A 24,957-nucleotide genomic window follows, 5' to 3' on the forward strand; every position below is an offset into this window, starting at 1 on the left:
TGTCTGCCTCTCGTTGCGTGCCTGCCATTTGATCATTCATTAACATGTGCACAGACTCTGTTTGCTGATACATGATCTAGCGCTTATGTGTGTGCATCTGTCTAAATCCTTGTTGCCAGTGCATAAAGGCTGGCCGCTGAAGTGAGTGGGACATCAGTCACCATGTAGCTGGAGACAGGGCCGGGTAATTTGTGGCTTCTTTCACCCATCTAGCCACACCTCACCCCCTCACCCCACATCTTGCCTCCCCCATCCTCAAATTGACCGGGCCCGACTGCTGGTCATGCTGTATTACATGGGTTAGATGAAGTAATTATTTCTAGGCCACTGACTACAAGCAAGATTAATAGTTTTGGAAACGGCCATAATGGAGGGCTGACCCGTCGTGACATAAGCATTATTTCAAGCTCACCTCCACTCTCATCCTGATCACCTCTGGGCACGACGGAGTGTGATTTATACCTGGACTAATGACCACGGTGGGGGGTCCAGTGGGCCCTACCCCATCCTAGCGGTTTTACAGTCACTCCAAGAGGGCATTGATTTCATGTGTCAGAAACAACATGCCAAGTAATTTTAATATTTTTGTTGATGGAATACAGTCCAGTAACTGGAGCTTCTTTTGATTTGAATGGCTGCAAATGGTATTGTTGTAGAATGGCACACAAAGGGCCACTTTCTCATTGTCCACCAAACTGCAGTCTCCTGACCTGTGTGAAAGGTACCAAAACAGAATGGGGGTGATGAAGTCAATTCACAAATTTGCTAGCTTCAACGTTGAATGAGAAGTGGAATGACATTATAAGAACTGTGTGGGGATTGTGCAATGCCGGGATCAGGTTGTGAAGTTTATAAGGTCGCTCACCCCACCCCACAGCTAATTACTGCCGCTTTGGTTTTCTACATAATTACCCACATCCTCGATTTCCAGTGTCTTTCTGGTCAGAACTCAGTCCTGATGTTTTTAAGCTTTGTTGACCAGACAGAGAAGATCCAAAGTTAACACTAGGTGGCACTTGGACATCATTCTGTCTCATATGACCAACCCATTTTTTCCCCCATCCTTCGCTCCACTCTTTCTCTTAAGTACACCTCACATGTCAGCGTGTTTTATATTTATTGGACGGAGTGCAGTGTCAGTGTGTAATGCATTCACCTCCATTGCCAGCTGTTAAATGCCCCAGAACATGGTCTGGCCAGGCTCCGCCCCGTTAACCCCTCTGATTGGCTGTAATAATTAGCAGAAGTGAACAGTAACTGAGGCGTTCGGCGAGGGATCGCATGAGACTCGTTGATTTCGTACGTGACTGAGAACCCAGCGTGTCCGCAAGTCTGCCGGACCCGAGCGTTAATTTTAGGCTTTAATATTAACTCTCAACTTAAACGCATGCATGCAGCGCGCCACCAGCAATTACATTTTCAAATGGCTGGGTTTGTAAACCTCCAGCGTGTTAATCTGTCACTATTCAAGCTACTGGGAAAGAGTGTAAAGAGGATTAAGCCATTCAATTCCTGGTAGAATATTTCCCTTTGTTCGGAATGAGTGATGGAACAATAAATAAAGAAACATGGTGGCTTTTCGAGCAAGACGAGCGGCCAGCAGTCTGCTCCGACTTCGCCATTCCGCTAATGCCATTATAGAAAACTTATCGTCTTCTGGATTCCAGGAAGACAGGGTTACAGTTGTGTAAACAGTCACAAATGATCCTAGTTAATTCAATATTAATCTTAGCTCACATCATAATGCCAGTCGATCTGGGTCAAACGGATACATGAGATTCAATCAGACCTGTCCTAGATGTTCAGTCTGGCTGTGTTTTGAGGCACATGTTTTTTTTTCTTCCTAGTGGCTTAGGTGATTGTCAGCAGCTGCTTTAACTTGGTAATAATTCTACAATAATAATAATAATAATAAAAAACAGCACGGGGCTCATAGTAATAAATAATTCAGTTTGTCCTAGTTGTCCGCGAGAAACAAGATATCAGCTTGTCACAGTTTGAAAGATAAGCAGATCAAGTATGTTCTTAGGCAAATTACAGGAGACCAGATCCGTCTTTAATATATATTGTATGATCTTCTGATATATTTGCCTCCAAAATGGCTCCTTTATACATTTTGCATAAGGTTAATTCCTAACTTGAAGTCTTAAATTCTTTTGTCAGACAACTCTGAATAAAATTTGGTGTTTAGCATAAGGTTACAATAGAATGCACGCTAATTGTTACAGTTGTCAACCAATCCAGTGCAGTCTTAGCCCTGCATTTACTCTTGACTTCCCACCTCTCTTGGTCGGATTGCACATTATCTTTATCCGAGATGAGGTACTTGACTCCTCAGTGTCACACAGAGATCTAATATGGAGCCAAAAGGACAGAGCGCCTGGAAATCATCGTCATTTGAAGAGGTTGCTTGTCACATGATGGGTTTGATCAGGCAGCGCTGCAGTACACAGAGCCGGGTCTTTGCACTGTCTAACAGTGGTACTGGATTAGAGACACAAGCCACTTCGGCTGTGATCAGTCACTCAGACCCAGAGACACACGGCGGGACTGAAATCCCCCTTGCCTGCTTCATCCGCGTCGTGTTCTGGCTTCCTTGTCAAAACTACTGTATGGAAATAACAACGCAGCTGCTGACAGATGATTGTCGGAGACAGTAAACTGCTGGTCTTTGGTATTATAAGATATCAGTCGTACAGTTACCAAAGCTCGGCTGTCTATACCGACCTTTTCAGATTTTTTTTTTCCAGTTTATTCAATGTAGAATGTTTTGGTACCCTAACAAAAAAAATGTTTTGGAAGTTAGCTAGACTGTAGTTACCAATCAGGCCTGATGAGTGTGAAAACCCTTGCAAGCACAGTACGAATGTAATCTTCACACGTTGAGGCTGAACCCCAAACCTCAGATAACCACTCATTAATTGTGCTCCCCTCCAACTAACCTGGACATTTTTTTTGTGCAAGATCACAAAAACAGCCTCTTGAGCCTCTAATTGCTCCATCTGCTATTATTTTCTCACTGCCCCATTGAGGTGACCAAGCCTAGGCAGTTGAATGGACAGGGAAGGTCAGTTTTAGATCCGGCCTCAGTCCTCTGGCCCTTAGATCTGTCCTTGACACCCCCTGTGGGACATGCTGGAGGGCACCTGTCACCCTCCCTGCAAGGACTACATCTTGCCGCAGCCAATTCATCCCACCCCCGTGGGCTCGGGCTCCATTTTGCACAATCATATTGATTTTTTTTGGGGGGGGAGGCTGGCTGGAGAGGGAGGGAGGAATCAAGTGAGATCTCTAAAGGACTGACTTCTCCTTGACACCCCAAGGCGCGGCAGCCCAGCTAGAACAACTCGGTGGCCCTGGTCCCTCGTCGAAAACAGCTAATCACAATCTTTCAATCAACTCTCCTGTTCTCTATCCCATTCCTCCCTTGATCCCTCTCACTGATCTCCACCTGACATCCACCCCATTTTTGGACCCTGCCTGAATACCAAGGGACTGTGTCTGCATTAGAAACTGCCATTCCACATGGAAAACAGCTGACCTCATGAAAGCATGCTGTAATTCGAAGGTGAAAACTAAAAAGCTTTTACTCCGATCGACATAATCCTAATGGGAACATTATGGCCTGGGTGAAAAGTAACAGTTAGGGCAAAGCGGATAACAGCCGTGGACTTGTTATTAAGGAACTCCTAGAAGCAGCTCTTGTGGTAACAAGGAGTTTGAATCCTGTCGATTTGATTAAATCTCGTTACCTACGATTCACACATTCTTATGTCACAGACAGTTGAGCATTTACCAGGATACGATTTAACACTATTGCTGTCCAATATTTGTTTGCTTTAGAAAAAGAAAATATATTTAAAGTCTGAAGAATTACTAAATGTGTAATGTGATGTTTTTTTTCCAGTATCATTTTCATGCACAGAATATACCATGATATTGTTATTGTTGTCAAAAAGCCAAACAAAATTCCCACCCAACAGTACCATTGATACACCTGTATAAGCTATTGATACTGTTGGTGTACAATTTTTGTTCCACTTTGTTGTAGAATAATAATGTTTTTACTCTTCAATTTCATAGATATATCGTGTATGCCAACGCTACATCTTTATTGTTGACAAGATGAGAATACCATTTTATCACTAACATAGTAACAGAATGTGTGATTGTGTACATAGTAGTAGTACGGTAGTAAAGTGTTGATAATGTCAAATGGATGATTATTCAATTTCGTTGCACCATGTGATCCAATAACAAAGCGATTCTGATTCTGGTTTCTTACAGAACACAGTATATAATAATGTGCAAGAATATTGTTTATTTAAGTTGTGATTTTTTGTCGTGAGCCACTGTGGTTCCCACTCCAAGTGAGTACTGTCTGTCTGTGTCAAGCATCTAGTCATCATGTTTTTGATATCGAGCATGCTCCTTCAATCCAGCCATCCATCCATTTTCTTAACCGCTTACTCCTCACAAGGGTCGCGGGGGTGCTGGAGCCTTTCCCAGCCAGCTTTGGGCAGTAGGCGGGTACATCCTGGACTGGTTGCCAGCCAATTGTAGGCTCCTTCAACCTCCCCAAGAAAAATGAAAAGGTTATGTAAAGGGATACATCGTCTCGTCTCTTAAATCGCCATCCCCTGTCTCCATATCTCCTCTCTGGATTTGACACTAGCTAAAGGTCACATGCAACATATTTCCCCGCTTTGAGGCGTAGATATGTGTGAAATAGATGTTGACATAGTAGACACAGTGAAAAGCGCTTAAATGGACTGTCTGTGCACCAAGTCTTCCCGTGTCTGGCTTTGAGCATTTAAATACGTTTGAATGATCCTGTGCATGGTTGTCAGGTGTGGCGAGTTAAAAAAACAACAACATAATAATAGTAATAATCAGTAACTTTGATTTCGATAATTTCAGTGGTGGACTATGCAAGAGTTTATCATGTATGTCCTTCAGAGCAATTCAGAATCAATTTTTAACTAATGATGACCAAAAAAAATAAAAAAAATATGCATCATATTCACATCAGATGCTCATTACAGTACAAAATAATGTGTGCATACTGCTACAGATGCAATTTGCTAGTTGAACTTGGATTATGCTTACCAACCAATCAGATGATGGTTTAAATTGAAATTTTTGAGTTAGACGTAATCTGAAAAGTTGCTAAATCTAGCAACAAATGTGCTAAATTGGAATCATTTGCGTCGTGGGCTGTGGCAGTCAGCGCTTTACCACTTCTGTTTTTTTTTTTTTTTTGATGGAGAGTGGAGACACATGAGGTCAGATAAACATTATTTGCAGCCATCCTGACAGAAATGGAAGTATCCTGGGCTAAAAAGCAAACACATGGCTAAGGGAGAATGTGAGGATGTTGGATGTTTATGGCACAGTAATGAGTGTTGGCTGTTGCATGGGTGACCTTTTTTCATAGTGAGGTGGGCACTACAACTTACAGCGGTCTTTATGTGTGAGATTCCATGTGCGGGAATCTAATTAATGACCGGCAGTGGTCCTCCCACCCCCCGCTGGTCCGGTAATGTCTGCAGATTGGTGTTATAAACAGGGCGTGAAAGGTCTGCCCAGCATCAGCCTGGAATGACTGGCCGTCTTGTTTGGGGAGATGGATTGAAATGTTCTAATATTAATGATCACATTCCCCCTGCCGACGTGCAGAATGATCAACGTGGCCGCCATCCGGTAACAACAATTAACAGTCAACGTCGGCCTGTCTGCCATTTGTCACCATGAACCTGTGCACCCACTGCTCATAACAGACTTTAAAAATGATTAACCACACTTCTTTCTTGATCTGAGACTTTAAAGTTGAACAATGGTTCTTTAGCACACATCCACTGTCTAGGGGTAGTGTGCTAAAGTGTTCAATCCCCAAACATTCATGTTCTGCATCCATTCATCAAAAATATATTATTTTTAGGGGTGCAACTGATTCAATAAAATCAATAATCAGAGACAGTGTGGAGATAACATGACATTGATCAAAGACCAGAAGAAGAAAGTCATGAATGAACTGCATTAATATACAGCGGAACCTCCAAAAATGGGCCTGGAACCAATGGAGTCCAGATTTCATGGACAAAAAATAGTTTCCAGCCCACTCAATGCACCCCTTTGTATAGTAGTTGTCAAAGGTTGTTATTTCCACAATTGGCTGCTGTTGTTTACTGGCGCTATGGCACAATCAACAGACAGAGTTGTGCCACTTTTGTCGCAGATAGACAGTAGACTGGAGCAGACTCACACATGTGCCTATGTGGCAACTATGTTGTTGAAGTTGGAAGGATCAATGGTCCCAGAAAACGCCATGGAAAGCATGGATATTAGCTTAGCATTGCTGAACAGACTAATATGTGGAAAACAAACAATGCAACACAATTACCAGTAGCATTTAAACAAACGTTTCCGAACTGTACAGATCCAGCCAAAGCAAATATAAATAAATGAATAAATTAAATAAATGGTTAAATAAATAAATAAATAAATAAATAAATAAATAAAACGTTAAGCATTCCATACCATATAAATGTAGTTTCTTATTATTATAGCAAAATGCCGTTAGTGCTTTTGAAGAATAGCAATTAAGTCAGTCCAAACTTTTCCTGCCCTACTTGCTGCAATCCTTGTTTAACCGAAAATGACTTTATTCGATCTTTAAACATTTGAAAAGTTCCACAGTAACATGCAGTATGGTAATCGAACTACCTTACTGAAAGCCAACTACTTCTGAACTACATTAAATGTATGTTGAGTCTTCCAAATAAAGATGACGATGACTCTCAAGCTAACAATCTCTTTGTGTTGAAAAATAAAAAGAACAAAGAAAAATGAGAACAAAGTGTCTGCACACCCTTCAATTTGTATTGATACTCGGCGCAAAGGTTAAAAAGCACTTTCAGAGCGACCTGGTAGCATCCATCAGACCAGCCTCTCGTACTAGCAGTCTCATTCATATTCATAAGTTGTTCCTGGTGTGGGTTATACGGACAGTTAGTTACACATTACAGATGGGGTCAACACCATCGCATTCCAGTGAGTCATTTATCACTTTACCAAGTTACCCATCACACTGAGTGCTAAACTACTTGCCAGGAATTTTATAGTCGAATGCCGCTCGGTTGCAAATAACATTGTTTACAATGATCAGTCTGTGATCTTTAAATTCTTTCAATTTCTACTCCAGAACTACTACTGGTGGTACACTTCTTGCAAGGTCTTTGTACCACTGTGTATGGTCTGCGTGTTTGTTATTTGTGTGACAGCCCCATGTTTATATGTTAAGCAGGTTCTAAAACATCGTAGGTCATGCCCTAGCTTCTAAACAGCAGACTAAATGGACACCTTTCATCACACATTTGCAGCTCTGCAAATGTTTAATCCCCCTCAAAATTCAACGTGCCACATTGTTAGGTATCCATTGCAGCAGTGTGACACCGACTAGGGGCGAGAGACCAAGTAGTGTCACATTTATTTGTAGTTTCAGGGATTATTGTGCTATTTTCAGTCTTTATCACATGGGCACATGTTTTTGTTACTGTTTTCAAAATTACAAGTTCTTGGCAACCGGTCCAGGGTGTCCCCTGCCAACTGCACAGAGCCAGCTGAGATAGGCTCCTGTGACCCTTGTGAGGAATAAGTGGTCAAGAAAATGGATGGATGGATGGTTGATGCACTTATATGTCAAAGATGAACCGTAATCTTTAAAGTTGAACACTGTGTTTTCCTGTAATCCATTGGTTGTCCGATTTGATTGGATTGAGAAAGACAAAAATGTTTCTTGAGTGGTTAGCGTGTTCTCTGGGTACCTATCTATGTCTTCTTCCAACATCCCAAAATCATACATATTCGGTAGATTGGACTCCGACTTTAGAGTTTCAACGGTACCACCAACTTCCAGCTTCCACTTTATTTCACTCCTCCTTGATTTCAGTTCAAATATGGAATCAAAGCTAATCTAGAGACTTTTGTCACACACACAGGAATGTGTGCAGATGGTGACTGACCACTGACCTTCTCTGTTCTCGGAGTTGCTTCACACCGCCTGCCTACATTCTGCGATCCGGTGCCAAATGGACCCCGGAGGAAGCGCCTTTGATGCGAACGGGCAGCCCCTCTGATTCATTCTTCAGTTTTACAGCTCACTTGTCAAAACTGTTGATTCTCCGTCACTTTTGCACAAGATGAGTGCTTTCTAAAATGGGTGCCACACAAGCACCAATGGTGTGCTGTCCAAACATGGAGTTCCTTTACGCAGCTGTCTCTCATATTGCGTCACCTCTTGAGCTTTCTTCTAGATATTTTAATGGTCCACAGTGACATCATCCCTTGGTTTCTGGATTTGTCTTCTGATTTACTGAGAGGTATTTGGACAGCAAGGTGGAGCTGGAGCAGAGCAAGGGGTAGCTACAGCCAAAGACTATAAGTCACAAACCCAACATCATGCTATGATGAAAGGTTTATGCCAGGCAAATACCATTTTTTCCCCAGTTGATATTGACATCCAATAGATCAGGGCCGGCCAAATTCGGTTCTCAAGAACCCCTAGCCAGCCTGTTTTCCATGTTTCTCTCCACTAACACACCTGATTCATGATCAGGATTGTTATCAGGCTTCTGCAAAGCTTGCTGATTAGCTAATCATTAGATTCAGCTGCGCTGAAGGAGGGAGACGTGGAAAACAGGCTGGATAGGGGCTCTCAAGGACCGAACTTGGCTACCCCTGCAATAGATAGTCGCCTCAAAAGAAGTTCTGTAGTTAATGGTTGCTGACCTTACACCTGTGTTGGCCTTCCTCCACAAACTTAAAATAATTTAATTTCGGTTATTCAGGGTGTAAAGTGATGTTGGTGTCAACGTGACTGACTGATGATCTCTTGATGGTCAGGGTGATCTAGTTAGCCTCTGCTGGCCCTTTCCGAAAATATGTCTGAAAGTGAGCTGTTCTGAATTTTTGTTGGCTTGTGAATTGAGGGATTCTTCTTCCATGAATTGACATCTAGGCTGGGCGATGTGTGCACTGCATGTGTGCATGAGTAAGTCAGCCTTCGGTGAGGAAATTTTACCTTCACGAGTGAAAATGTTATCTCTCGGCTGGCCTGGGAATGCCTTGGGATCCCGCTGGAGGAGCTGGTTGAAGTGGCTGGGGAGAGGGAAGTCTGGGCTTCCCTGCTAAAGTTGCTGTCCCCGCAACCCGACCCTGGATAAGCGATGGATGGATGATGGATGAATGGAAGTATGATTAAAAACGTAGTAATGAATGAGAGAGACGGAGCGAGATGACTGTGGCAAGATGGCCGCCCCGTGCGGACGTTCGGTACCATTGGCCAGCAGTGTGGAGGAGGCATCTAGTCTTTGATATCTATGGGTAGGAGGAGCAGTGTGAGCAGTGGCTAATTTGCATGAAACAGGACCACCCCTTCATTGTGTGAAGGCATGAATTAAGATACATTGCTGGCCGATTTCAGCAAGGCTACAAAAAAAAAAAATATATATATATAGTGTTAAATTCTTAATCCTTTGTGATATTCTGATGAAAATGTTTCTTGAATTACAAATCATTTATAATGTCAAATTATGTGATCTCGGGAGCATTTCACTCTTGAGGTTCTACTATACTATAAGTTATTTGGTGGAGTATAAAGAAAACCCATCTCAATAAAGCAAGAGTAATGAACTAGTGTGTCAGTTCTACTTATGAAGTCATCCCCGGGCCTCATTCTAACATGTATCTGCAGTTCATGATGTATTAGTTTGATTAAGGGAAGCCAGATGAGATTGACTTGTCCTCCTGCAGAAAGCACACAACATTCAGTGTGTTCAGCCGTACCCACGACTTAGACTCAAAAGGCTTTTTTATCCTTTAAAGAGGCCAAGCTATCTGGCTATTCTCAGCCGCCAATGCCAAAAACCGGACATTAATCTACCCTGAAAGCTTTGAAGAAAGTGTCCATTTATATGTCACAGATTGGGGGAAATATATTAAATTAATATATAAAGGTACAAAATGCGATATCTCTTATGGGCTAGGATCAAAGCAAACCAATTGAGTCCTATTCTACCTAATATGTTTTTCTGTGATAAACAGTCCGGCTGAAGGGATAATCCCATCAAGCAAGCGAGAGATTAAAACAGGATGGAGAAGGAAAAAAAAAAAACCCCTGATATATCATTCAATGCAGAGACGGTTGGCATGGCTACCGTGAAGCATTATTATTGGATTGGTAATCTCGCTTCTTGGGTCCTTTTTTTTTTTTTTTTTTTTTTTTTTCATCCACAATCAGGTGCTTACACCAAAACGGCGCAGACAGACATGCTGGTACTTTGGTTAAAAAGTCCAGAGTCCATCTCGTGGCAAGTTCTTTCTTTTGCGTGGAATTTGCAAGCAGCTTGATGTATTTGACGCGTACTTGACAGCCGCACTTGTGTGCGATCGGGGTTGAGGCACTGCCTCGTCTGCTAGTCCTGACTGCACGTTACTTCTAAGTCACAGAATGAAAGCACACTTTGGTGCCTCTGTACACATTTCACAGACTGAAGCTATATATGCATACCGTATATGTATGTGTGCACACAAAAGGATACACACGCAACACTGGCTTACCGCCTCACTTTAATACCGTCAGTTTCTGTCACGAGGCAGAATTTGACACAGACGAATGTGTGTCAAGTTGTCAGTTGTCTTCCAGCCGGCCTTTGAACGTACTTCGGCCATGAATAGTGCATGTTGTTTTGTTTTTCAAGAATCAAACTGTCTTCAAGTCTGCTTCATTTTTTTTCTTCCCCCGGCCTGCACACTCATGTGCATCCTTTAAGAAAACTGTCAGCATGCGTTGTGTTGTTCAGCCGTAAAGTAGAAGATTCAGCCCTCAAGGTGAATTCACCAAGCTGTTAAAAATCTCATGCCATGTTTACCGGTTGCTTTTTATTGTGATCCATTTGATTCCTTTAAAGGCAACAACCTCATCTTCACAAATGTTTTAGTGACATTTTACAGTGAAATCTTCAAACATAATCAGGTTGTAATGCTGGTCGGCCTCTGATTTGTTCCCAACCACAGTCTAAAATGTTCCCATCACAGCTTCTTTAGAAGATGTCTGTGACATTATTCCATTAAAAATAATCCAAAGATCAAGAATTATATTAGCGTTTTCCACTGCCGCTAGACTTAGCTTTTGTTGACATATGGGTGCAATGGTTTCAGATTTTGGTGTATGATTATAGTCTCCCCTTTCCCCACGTCCACTGAACCTGGTCCAGGCCCGGCCGTGGGCAGCGCGGGGATGCCCCCTGCTGCTGCCAGCGCAGCCCGGCTGCCTCGGAACCCTACCCACAGCCGTCGGGTACGCAACTCTCCCCAAAGCTGCGCCCTGTGTTGTTAGCGCCCACTAAATGGGCCGTGTGGAAGAACTATGAACTGGCTCATTTTGCGCCTCACGTGAGCGGACATAACCGGCGTTATTGAACGGCTGCGGTTATTTAATCCTGACATTTAAAAACCACGGTTAATCGTAAAACTGGTTAATTGCTACACCCCTATCTTGACGGTGTGGGTCTGTCTCATGCTACTTCTACTGCAGGTTTCTGTATGTAGTCTGGTCGAACTTCTCAGAGTTTTAAGTCGTTCCACTTTGGAGGTTCCGCTGTATTTCACACTTACATGACTACTTGAGGTCTTTGCCAATACTAGGTCAGAGGAAATTTGAAGTATAAATGCCTATGAAAAATATACATGTTGGGTTTTCCTTAAACTATTTCCAAGGCTCGGAGATTGATGCATGGGCCTTTCATGTATGACCCTCAAAAGACGTAAAAAGCCAGATGAGCAGCTGCAGGTCACGAATGATCTTTGAACCGAACTATGAACACATCATGTACAAACTTTGTCTACATATATACATAGATTTTTCATCCCTGTCCTTGTTAGATTTATGGGTAAAGAGCGGAATGTGAACCATTGCAAGATACTTTGATTCCCCGAATAGGTTGGTGTTTTTCTGTGGAAGTTGATTTAAAAAATGTTCTTCGGAGCCCCACTGGCAGCCCTCACTAAATCATAAAAAAATCACGATAAAAATGAATGGTGACTAGTTTGTGTGATACAATGATGGCCATTTGGAAACGTTTTTACATTTAAAAACAGTAATTTAGGAACCAGTGATTCTGTTTTTGCCTGTCTATCTTGATGGGCTCAAAATATAACCCAAACACTAGACTTTTTATATGTTAGAGTACTTCTATGTCGTTACGGAACCTACTTCAATTTTTGTTCTAAATGTATGGCCTTTTTGCTTTACAGAAGAGGAAGTTGCTACAGGAGTTGGGAGACCAAAAGATTCCCTATAGAGGACCTTCTGATCAGGGCTTTCAGCAACTGGTGAGTCAGCAACATTGGTTTTATATGCTTATGATTGCTACGAGGTGTGTCAGAAAACTTTCAAGACTGGATCTAGTCCCAAACTATAAAGTAAGAGTCCCCTTGTGTGCCAGACAACCAATCAGCATTTCTAGAATGAGATCCTGCTGCAGATCCTGCTGCTTCGCTCAGGCTCGTCAAAAATTGTGGCACAACAAAGCACTGGTTAATGATAGACTATCACAAGTTCTGACAAATTTTGGTTGGAGCAGAACTTCTTCATAAACAGAGTACCGTCTGATAGTACACATTTACCATGCTGTTTTATAATATACTCCTGATGTTCTCATACACTTTTTGAGGTAGTTTATTCGTCACAATCGCATTGAGGTAAAAAATGCATTCTTTTCGTGGGCTGATCTATACTTCCTAGTCAGGAACGAGATACTGTAGTTGTGGTACAGCATCTTCTCTTTTTCAGTGGGACTCCAGTTATTCCGGCCTGGTTCTGAGGAGAGCCTGCTCGTTGCCTGCGGAGCTCCACTGCAGAGTTCAGGCCGCACTGCTCACCCTGCGCAAGAAGGGCTGCCTCTTGAGGGATCTGGTCCGAGTCCGGGACCGGGACGTCTTCACATCTGTGTCGCGGGCTCTGCTGGGTGAGCCGGGCCATACGTACCGATACCTGGACACTCGGCTCTTTGCCATCCCCTGGCACAGCGAGGATACTGAGGTTAAAGTTAAAGGGCAAAACTGTTGCGACCCAGGTCTGAGGGCAGCCTGCAAAGCCTTGTGGGAGCTCAACAGCTTCTTCTGCTTGGACGTGTCTCAGCTGAAAGAAGGAGACAGGCTAGCACAATGTGCGAAGGTGGTTCAGGAGATAGAGACCAAGGCAAGCGATGAAGCCGATGTGGAGTCCAAACACAGCGAGGACTCCAGGAACAGTGAAGGAGGGGACTCGGAGTCCAGGCAGAGCGAGGAGGTAGATACAGAGTCCAAGCACAGCGAGGAATGGGACGTGGAGTCCAAACACAGCGATGAAGGCTGTTCGGCATTAAAAAGGGAAGGCGAGTGGGAGACTGCGTCCAAACACAGCAGTGAGGAGGGAGAATCCTCACAGGCCAAAGCGACCGATGAAGGAAAATGTCCCACCTTGGTACTCAAGACCACCGGTGTCTCCCCAACAGGAGGCCGAGGGGAGCTCCACGTGGCTCATCTCAAGCACAGTCTCTCAGATTACCACATTGAAGACAAGGGGGAGCCAGGGAGTTGTCCTGAGCCCAGCCCGCCGCGGGGATTCACCGGATCAGCTAAGTTCAATGTCACCTTACTCAACTACATGGACCCGGCAGCCATGAGCCAGCTCAAAGAGGAGCCCTATTACGGCATGGGGAAAATGGCTGTAGGGTGGCACCATGACGAGAACTTGATCAGTCACTCGCCAGTGGCTGTTTACAGCTACAGCTGCCACGACGACAAAGGTAAGTGTCACTGTGTTCTAATTAGACAGGACACTTTATCTACATCCCATCACACCGGCGATGAGATCCATCACAACAATAACCCGTCAACTTATCTGCGTCGCTTTCAAGTGGATCAAATGCTGCTAACCTTACGTGTTATGGCACCCGGCAGCATCTGTTAGATGCGGGCCTCTGGCGCAGCCACCATCAGATTCATCTGTGTGATAGTGTCAGGGCATTAGCGAATGTCATCAACGGCTCGCTGCTGACAGCCTTATCGTTAGATCACAGACATCGGTATCCAAGTTCAATGGCACAGCCTTAACAAACAGGCCTTATCACACACGCCACATCTCATCTAAATCATTTCCCCGAGAAATGATCAATGCGCAATTATCTGATAGGGAATAATGAACCTTGCTTTGATAAGTGTTTCTCAGCTGTAGTGGATGGATAAAACCACATCTCCTAACCATGGGATGCGCGCTATCTGAGGAGCTGATATTATTTGCTGATTGACTTGAGCGCCTCGACGAGAGAAGTTTGCTTTCTAGAGCACACGCAAAAAAAATTTATGGATGAGCAGGACGGTCATGGTGAATAGTTTGTCTTGTTTCCTGACAAAAACCGTATAGTATAGTGTAACACCTAAAATTATTATGGTAGATTTATACAGTTTTTAAACCCTAGTGCAGCGTAAAAAAATCGGCAGATTGGCATTGAAAAAGACATCATAATACAAAAAAATTGGGTGAAAGAAAATAGTGTTTTTTCAATTTTTGTATTTTATTTTTCAATACAATCTTTTACAATGCCAATTCTTGTTTTCCAATGCCAATACTTGTTTCAATGCCAATGCAGCTTTTTCCACAATGACATTTTTTTTTTCCAATACCAAATCTTATTGTCAGTGTTGTGGCTCCATAACTGTACATATACGTTTGGGGGGAAAAAAAAAAGTGAAAAAAATTGTGCCTTTTTGTGCCACATGATATGATGTATTCATTTGCCGGTGTGTAAACTAATTTATTTCACGACATTCATAACCTGTTAATAAATCACTCTTAACAACACACCACAGGATTATTTGTCAGGATAATCTTCATCAAATATCAGGACTTTGTTGACTTTGGTCGTAATCGGGCTCAAAATCAACCAGATTATCTTTACGCGGTAACTGTGTCACAGTGTATCAGATTTAAGAGAAGAAAACAATAAGTGTTCACATGGGTTACCGACTTAAAAGGATCCAAACCAAGAGTTGTAACGAAATCGGTCTGGTATGGTTTGGTATGGTATGGTAACAATATCAATATTGATAAATCTCCAATACATATTTTGACTGGTCATCCAGCCAGTCTTCAAAAAAAAAAAAAAAAAACCTTGAATGATGTCCCTATAAGAGGTTGTCACAAGACACTTGTACAAGTCTGAAAGGCAAACAAGTGCAATGGCTGAAGATACAGGTGTGTGTGTGTGTGTGTAAGTGAGCAAGTCAAGTCGAACTCCAGTGAATCAGGTGCAACGTCAAACACGGTCTACAGCTGCTTTTCCTTCACTGGGGTGTCATAAGCAGGAACACCTGCTGGAGCGTTCCGCTTCAACCATTTGCCACGGGCCATTTCAATTTAGACCTTCAAAACATGGCGGCCTAACACCTCACCACACTGCAGCTGTGTCGCTTCCAGGCTGCAGACACCAAAGTCTGACCAGAGCTTCATTCCGGCGGTTGACTCCGAGTGTTCCCAGGACCAAGATGAAGAAATTAAACTCTTTTTAAGCATACGGCTTCTCCATGTTCAGACGGCTGGTCGCCTAAGGGAACCAACTGTACTACAGCCGGAGATCCAAAGGAATCTTCTGTGGCAGTGTTTTAACCCACACAGAGGCGGATATTCCACCATTGCCGAGGCCTTAGGGAATTCTGTCATTACCTGCCTCTCAGAGCACAATGGCGGGAAATTAAGTTACTATTTATCCGTGCTGAGCAAAAAGGAAAAGGCAGCTGCGGGGCAAAGAGCCCCGAAAAGACTTTAGTATCGATTTGTGCTGAAGGGTGTCGGCCAGCCAGGTTAAATCTTATTTTCTGAGCATGCCGTCGTAAGAACAGCGAGGAGAGGGTAGAACAGTGCAGGTGCTTACTGTGAACGGAAACAGGAACATCATGGCCTAGCCACCATCCAATAACACTCATTGCACAACATCAAGCTGAGGCTTTTATCCAACAGTGTCCTATTGCACGCCCTAATGATAGCGTAACGATCTTGTGCAGACAGCCAGGATTACCCCACAACACATACTGTCCCGACTTTCTCCAAAGATGTGGATATTGCATTGTGCTAGAATTTCATAGGGATATCAGTTGTATGTTTTTAAGATTGCAGAAGTGGATGCATTTTGGATGGAGCACTTCAAAAGTGTTTGTAGGGTATTTATTTCAAAGTAAACCGATTGAACAGTTGGCTTGTTGGAGAAATACATTAAACCATATGTGTATATAAAAATGTTTCTTATAGCATTATGTCATTGTTCAATAAAAAACATGTATTGGAGGTCCCCAAGATGCAAACACAATTCAGTTCTGAGAGACTGAAGCAAATCTTTTTTGTAAGTCGTTGCATATTCAATTTCAAGTCTACAATATAAATGGCATTTGAGGTCATAAAAAATACTGTAGTGTGGTGCTGACGAAAAGCAAGTGCAGGAGGTGTCACAAAATACTTATAACTTTGTCAAAAATAGGAAGTCCACCATACAAAAACCATCCCTCAACTATTGGTTTCATGGGGAATTTACGTCATCAAGCACCACAGTTGATGTTGAAATTGATGTGCATACTTAAGACAAAGGTAGAAGATGTTGTTGGTGATAGGCAGAGTTGTCATCGGAGAGATCAACAATGTTTTTTTTTTGTTTTTTTTTTTAAGACTTTGGTGGGTTCCTCTCAGAGTGCAAGTTCAGGTGAGGCTGCTGAGGTGGAAGGTATTGTTGGGGAGGCAGGTGCTCACCAAGGCATTGTCAGTCAGCAATTATTTTGTTCGTATCTATGAATGTAAGTCGGATGTTTGTAACTTGCGGACCTCCTATCTTTTTTCCTGTTTTCTCTTATTTTTCGCTCAAAAACAGAAACAAATTTCCAACATATGAATGCTTCTCATTGAGCATTGAATAATATTTGGTCATGAAACTTGTCATATATTTGTTAAATAAATAAATATTTCTTACAACATTTATCACGTCATTTCCATCACCAGAAAACACATTCATCAAATAAAGTGCTTTCACTCAAAATGTATCATTTACAGCTAACAAAAAATTCTTAACAAACGACTTGAATTTGAACCCTGACTTCATTTATTGGTTCTGCCTTTACTTTCCTTCACATTTAGAATGGGTACTGTAACACAATAAAACAGCACGCTGTGTAATTGTGTGTTTATATTTCAAGTTTGGCACTTTTCACTGCCTGAAATGCGAGCGTACTCGTGTGTCGTAATGTCGGACCGTGTTGTGTTTGACAGGCGAGAGCAGTGAGGGCAGCAGTGAGAAGGCGAGCTGGAGGATCGGGCTCAAGGTGGCCTGGGACATCCACACACCTGGCCTGATGCTGCCCCTGCAGTCTGGAGACTGCTATTATATGAGAGGTACTAAATCTCAACAACACACACATGCGCCATGCAGCCACATTGGAAACCTTTTTTTGTTTTGTTTTTCAAGCGTTCACTCCCTAATGACCCATACCTGCAGCCATGACCATGTAATTCACTTGCTTTTTGTTCTATTCTCGCCATTTAAACTTCACTGCTGGTGAAAGTGATCTGATGGGTTGTGAATGTGTGCGGGAGCGACTGCAAACTTAAGTTCCATGAAATTGAGTGCATTAGCAGAGGTTAGGGAAACGCTATTTGCTGAAGCCAGACAGATGGACTGAAAGTTTCAGGGTGTAAATCAAAGTTTAAGGCTCAGGTCATACTGCTGTACTGGGTAGTAAACACATTCACACTGATTATTATGTCGTCAACGATACCAAGACTTTTTCTTTTACTTTTTTATGTTCTCATGAGAATTTTCTGGTTTAAAACAGAACTTTGGCTTTCATTTTAAATGTACTCCCCATGCTTGCATGGTTTTCTCTTGGCATTGCAGCTTTTCCCTTAACAAAAAAATCATTGATCACTCTGAATTGTCCATAGCTGTGATTGATTAGTCACCATTCCAATGTGTACCCTACTACCCACCTATTGTCAAAAGTCACCTGAATGAGGACAAACTGACCGTTGGACACCAAGCAGTGTCGCAGAGCACATATAGATATGCGGCCATTCATATTCACACCTATGGACAAATCTAAAATCCAAATCCATGGAAATCTTTTGTCATTTAGCTTGGGTGGAGGTAGTTACAGTACAAAGTGCAATTTGGCTTCTCACAATAAAATGCATCCATGCATCATCTAATTCATGCAAGAGGACTGTGTTGTGGAATGTGCCATGCTTTTAAGACAAATAAACTTGTCAAAAAGAGGGCTCCCATTCCATCAGGGAAATTAACTCGCAACTATAATTAACAAAATCATAGACAAGATGGTTCATACATGCATACTTGAGCTCCATTGCTAACCAAAATAACGGCACCCACTCATCTCTGTCAGGTAAATTAAGCTAGCTCTGCCTAGATTATCATTTTTATAGTTCTTTAATTTTTTATTTATTTTTATTTTTTTTTAATGTATGGAATTCAGTGCTTAGTAGATGTATTAGATGACTTGTTATTATGAGACCATCTGGCATCATGAAGTGCTTTAAATTTAAACTTGTTGTTACAGATATTAGACATACTGCTGTATTATTACTGAGTGAAAAATGAAATTATGTGTGGAATTACCAGTGGTGTTCATTTAGAACAACACAGGAATAAACATTGGGTGCTAGTCTAATACATTTTAAACTATACTGTAATATACCAGTAATATTCTTGATTATTTTCCCAAGAAAATGAAAAAAAATAAAAATAAATAAATAAAATGAAAATAAAAAATAAAAAGAAAAGCCCTAGCCACTATTTGCATCAATTAGGTAATCAAATTTGGTTGTCTGACAAACAGGCCATTTTCTTTTGACAAGCACGATATCTAATAATTGAATTTATTTTAAATGAATCTGTAACTCCTTGAAGACACCACATTTTCTTCTCCTGAGAGTGCGGCAGCCTGTCCCTCATATTCGTCTTGACAGGGCTTGAAGCCGACCTCCTTTTAGCAGCAATGAGATTTACAATAGAACCGTCAGTTTCAGGCCCGGCCCCGATAATAGAGTGATGGGCCGTTGCGCAGACCGTTCTAATGGGACTCGACTGTCGCGGATCAGTGAGGGATTTATGCTTCGCTCAGTGAGCACGCCCTTGAGAGGCCCCAACTGCTGCGCGCCGATAGTGGCTCGCGCCAGGGGGCCTCGGCCGTCTGTTGCTTTGTCGGCCCACCTGAATTAAGTACTTGGCACGAGTTTCACACGCAAAGGTTCCCGGTGCTTTTTCATTCCTGACAGGACTTTTTCACTTTTCAGTGTAAGAAATATTGTTGGCGTGTATTGTATGTCGCCCTATCAGAAGACCGTGTGCAAAGTAATTTTTTCCTGATGTTAGATTGAAACGGGGTGGGGATGCGAAGAAGTGATTAGCGTGTCTTGCTCGTTGTCGAAAGGTTCAGGGAGGCATTGGCTTTCATTGTATGGATTTTGCATGTCCCCCCCCCCCATGCATGATCTCCCCCAAATTCTAAAAACGTGCATTGCTAGATTCACCTTATGGCCTCATCGGAAATTCAAATCGCCTAATCATTATGCCACCTTTCCTTAACCTTTGTTGCATGGCATCATTGGTGAAGGAGAGATGAAAAGGTTCCTTTTGCACAATTTAAAGGACAGCACTGGTTCAAATGAATTTGACTCAATTTTTCCTAACACAAAGAGACACTAAATTGTCCATAGGTGTGAATAGAGTATAGTAGCAGTTCCTATTCTTTTCTTGGCAAAGGAGACGTCATGAGGTGTCTGTTAGTGTGACTCTGTGAAGAAGTCATCCATAAATCCATCAATTGTTTGATGGTTAGACCATTTCCTTGAAATAAGGTGTGACCAGAACACAGTAAGTATTTATCTTTCTTGTCACGTTTTTGGTGTTATAGTCCACTTATATTGGACCCAGCCAGATTAAGGTGTTTAGGATTTTTTTGGGCCTTGGTGGAGGAGTGCTATTGTAGTTTAGTTTCTGCTGTTAGTTTTTTCTAAAAACAATGATTATATTGTTTGTTTTTGCATTATGATAATAATAGTGGTTAGCACTCAGTCAGGCTTGTGATTTGAATCTCACTTCCAGCCTTCCTGTGTGGAGTTTGCACGTTTTCTCTGTGCTTGACTTACTCCCATATTCATTGAAGGCTCTAAATTGCCCGTAGGTTTGAATGTGATGAATTTAAGCTATACGTTTATGGTTTTGACTGGCGACCACTCGTGAGTGTAACCCGCCTCTTGATCATAGTCTGTGGGATATGCTCCAAATCATTTGCACTATGATGGATGGATGGATGGATGGATGGACGGACGGTCATAAACTGACGGACACCGTGATGCCTAGTTTCCCACACCATTTGTCTACCGGTGGCCCCTTTCGACTGCTAATGTCTGAGCCACTGGAGGCAAATTGAATCACCATCATCTCCACCCAAATGGAATTTGGGCAGTTAAAGAAGGAACAATGCAAGTCTTGACACCGGGCCTGTTCGATAATCAGATTCCCAGCTCCCAATGCACAGAGGAGCGGGGTGCGGGTGCAGACATGAGTTGACCCAATATATTTAAAAGCCTGCTTTCTGGAAAAAGGAGGACAAGTGGCAGCAGGCGCAGGGGTTGAAAGAAAGATAAATACTTATTACAGTTATTGAGTTTGCCTCAACTCCCCTCCTGATGCCGCCAACGCATCCGGCGTGCCAAGAAAAGAGCAGATTGATGGAGATAATTTGTTATTGGATATAAACAGTTTTAAAGACGCCGAGTAATTCCGCCCGGGGACCTAATCCGTCACAATCTCATCAGAGTAGGGGAGGGAAAAAATGGCGGCAAAGTTGTTTTCTTTGTGGCCATCTTTTTCTCGCTTCCTCCATTCCCACCAAACAATAATATCGTCCTCCCAAAGCGCTTGGCTGTTTGACTTTCAAATCGCAGGCATTAGACGGTGTACTCCCCGCTCCAGGCGGGTGTAAATACGCACATGTGCCGCCATCGACAGCCCTGTCGCGGCTAAATTAATTATTGGTCTATGAGGCAAATAACGGCAGCACTGAGGAACATCTATACTCACAAGAAACACATGGCGGGATAGGCGGGAAACAGCAGTAAGGCCTCTCCGTAAAGCTCCTGCGATATTGGACAAATGTTTGTCGGTATGGCGCTGCTGTTTTCGACAGATTGAGCGTGATCTGGTGTTGTTTGCTAATTAAGAGACCGCACTATAGTGCTGCTTGCTCCGTGTGGACCCAACACAGTCTGTCGCACAATACCCAAAGATTTGGGCCACATTGACGTATGTATATTGTACATTCTATGTGCTTTTTGTTTTATTTTGACTTTTGGACCACACTCAAACTGAGTTTTCCACTTTCCAAAGCTATGTATGTAACTATATGCAACATTATCTTTCAACATCAAACCCCAAGTGAGCTCCAGCGATAGTGTTCCAACAGAGCAAAGAGTTTGTTTGTTGTTTGTATGCACTGAGATTGACTGGTGACCACTCCAGGGTCTACTCTGCCCCTCGCCAAAAGTCTACCTGGAAAGAGTCCAGCAACGCTAATGAGGCTAAGCGGTATAGGAAATGGATGGAAATATTGTTTTATCCTCTCTTTGTTTTACTGCTCCATAGGTGTTAAATTAGCCATTGCTGAAAGGTCTATAATTACCGTATGTTAGCATTAAGGTTTATAGTATATGCGTTTGCTGAACAGGTTGTTGTTTAAACGTTTAATACTCTCTTTGTTTATGTGCAAATTTAACATAAATACATGCTTAAAATATATAATAAGTCTGTTTATTCTGTTTGATTTATTATCTCAAACTGTTACCTCAAGAAAACTGAAGTAACATAGATATAAGTGGTGCAAAATGCCACAAGAAACCAAAGAAAAAGCACATGTAGCAGATCCACAGTGTTCCGCTGGACATCTATGCTTGACGTTTTGAACTTTTTTTTTATTTTTATTTTTTAACTGAATTATTTAAAGCCACAGCTTTCCTTGCACTTTTCTTTGGTGTCTTAACATGTTCTTTTATCTGTTTGCCAGATAACCTGAACAGCACCCACCAGCACTGCATCCTCGCCGGAGACGCCGCTCGCTTCAGTTCCACCCACAGAGTAGCTGAGGTGAGATTAAACCCCATAAACCTATTTGGACAAACAATGGGCTTTAGCTACCATGATGACGGCTGGCATAGTTACTTAGGGCGTTGCGACTGTGTGAGTAGCTACTTGTTCTCAAACAACCCAGGCTCACGAGGCAAAAGCGATTTTTTTCATTTTTGCAGTCAGCACTTCTTCACCAAACCACATAATTCGGATGTTGCTAGCTAACGCTAATTTCTTCTCACACTGCAGCTCCGCTTACCTTTTAGCTTTGATGTTATTGTGCTTCACGGTAGTTGGGCAGCTAGAAATTGCAGATCTTCAACCATTGTAGTAACCAAATTGTGAGTGTTTTAAGGCTGGTATATTGTTAATTAGTGCCACTGTTAAATCACAATAGGGCATTTTTAGATACAAGAAGATAACAAAAAATGTATGTGTGTTTACGCTTCATGTTTGACTTCAAGACTCTACTATTTATATAGACACAATTTTAAAAAGTACATTTTCCATAATACTGTATTTCCCCTTTAGTGACTTTAATTTTTCAATTGTACAACCTTGTCAACAGTGCATTTTATAAACTTGAAGTGCTACCCAGGTTCATCATCTAGTATGTGCATCACACTGTTTGTTACTTTTGCCCGCCCAAACCCCCACCTCCAACCCCCTCATCAGTGTTCCACTGGGACTCTGACCTACATCCAGTCACGCTGCCAGGAGGCCCTGTCCAACCTGCACACGGACCCAGAGACCGGCTCCCACAGCCTGAAGACCCTGAGGCCGGCCACCATGCAACACTGCGAGGAGATCCACAACGAGGTGCGTGCGTTTTGTAGTGAACCCCGCATCACTTCGCAGAGTGGAAGGAATGTCGTATTTTTATATGATTGAAAAGCTGCCAATGTCACCGGTGTCGCATTGTTTTACCACATGGAATCAAAGGAGGCTGTTTAGTCCAGGGGAAATAAGGCTCTGTTTTTTTTTTTCCAAAGTCCAAATGAAAACAGAACACTTCAAAGTTGTCAAAATTAATAGCAAACATAAAATACATCTGTTTTACTCATAAAAACAGATTGGAAACTAACTCAGTAAAGCTGTCTGAGTGACGTATGTTGTTTGTTTGCACATAATTTTGAGTGTGTTAGTGTGTGTGTAGGGGGTGGGGTTTTTACAGTACCGAAAAATACAACTTACGCCCTGAACTGATTAGCAACAGGACATTTACTTTAGTTGCGGTTGATTGATTTACTGTGCACTGAATGCATAAAAAGTTGGGGACATCACTTGCAAATAAACACTTACTGATGTATTTATTCTTTATATATATATATATATATATATATATATATATATATATATATATATATATATACACATATATATATATATATATATATATATATATATATATATATATATATATATATATATATATATATATATATATATATATATACATATATATGGGTACAGTAACAGTACAGTAAGCAATGCAATACACCATTTCTAACTACAATGATCACATTAATTGTTTGAAATGTCTACGTTGTGCACATATGTTGGGTTTTTACCTCGTGGATTATTTCACGTCATTCTGTGTCATTGATTGTTTAAAAGTGGCTTTAAGAGGATTTGCATTAATTGACTTACACATCTCGATTTTGCCTGTGTGTGATTAAGTCAACTCCGACGCTGTGCTGGAGCAAGAATGTGATTTTCGACTTGTGGTTTACTTTGAGTCTTGCAAACGTTAACTGACCTGTACTTTTGCAATAGACACTCCAACGTGGCATCAAAAGAAGTGCTTAGCATAAACATGCATTTGATCCTGGTTTAACATGCCCTCACTTCCTTGTCCATTGTGGGACTGTGCCCGGAGGCCCTGCGCTAGTATGTTAAAGCTGCCGAAAAAGAACGATCTTGCTCTCCTCCCTCCACTTAGCTGCTTGTTTCCACTCTGCCTCAAAAGTCCAGGTTGTTCTCATTTGCACCAGCCTGTGATGGATTGTACGGCAACAGCCTCCCCATATGTTATCTAAAGATGGAGTCTTACCCCGGTGCTTCTCACTAACCCTTTTTCACTCCCAACAATGAACGACTCCAGCTCAGGGTGTTGCGGGGTCAACAGAGACTCCCTTGCACTAGCTCGCCGCAGGCGAATAGTTAATATTGCACTTCACCTCTTCGCCCTCCCCCCCACACGCCCGGCCTCCCCAGGCCTGCACATCCTGGCCAACGCTAGCATCCCGGGAACCATACGGGACGGCATGACGGATGAGTCTGACGTAAGGTTGTTTAAAGGTTGCAGACAATATTAATTATTCAGTGCAGCCAAATAATAGGGCTGCATTTTTTTTTCTGTACGCTAGCTGAGTTAGCAACATCTGCTAGCTTGCCAAGATTCGCAAAAACCTGCTCCCGCCAGGAGTACAACTTTGTAATAACTAAAATCTAACCAAGGTTAAATATCTCAAGTCAAGATATTTTTTTTTTTGTACCAGGCTTTTTTTCTCCCCCTTAAAAATGTTAATAAGGTATCATAACTTATTTAATTGTATTGCTGGTTCTGTCTAAATTTAACTTAAAAAAAAAAAAAAAAAGATTTTATTGATGTATGTAGTGCGCCAATTTTAAGACATCAGTGGCAGTTTTTGAGGCTACCTCTGTGTACTTGTTTAAAGAATTGTTGCCATGTCGAATTTTCCAGTTCTATTGGCTGTTATTTTCCTAA

General features: G+C 42.1%; 1 protein-coding gene across 2 annotated transcripts in view; it reads left to right on the top strand.

The window, feature by feature from the left end:
• Window positions 1-24,957, top strand: part of fto (FTO alpha-ketoglutarate dependent dioxygenase) — a 136,246-nt gene that overhangs the window by 13,579 nt on the left and 97,710 nt on the right. For both annotated transcript variants that reach the window (XM_077519722.1, XM_077519721.1), the window contains exons 2-6: window positions 12,316-12,393; window positions 12,854-13,850; window positions 17,354-17,476; window positions 22,165-22,244; window positions 22,902-23,045. In XM_077519722.1, the coding sequence (XP_077375848.1) occupies window positions 12,316-12,393; window positions 12,854-13,850; window positions 17,354-17,476; window positions 22,165-22,244; window positions 22,902-23,045 (1,422 nt within the window). The remainder of the gene's footprint in view (window positions 1-12,315; window positions 12,394-12,853; window positions 13,851-17,353; window positions 17,477-22,164; window positions 22,245-22,901; window positions 23,046-24,957) is intronic.

The sequence above is a fragment of the Festucalex cinctus genome, chromosome 4 (genome assembly GCF_051991245.1).
Source record: "Festucalex cinctus isolate MCC-2025b chromosome 4, RoL_Fcin_1.0, whole genome shotgun sequence".
Taxonomy (NCBI): Eukaryota; Metazoa; Chordata; class Actinopteri; order Syngnathiformes; family Syngnathidae; genus Festucalex; species Festucalex cinctus.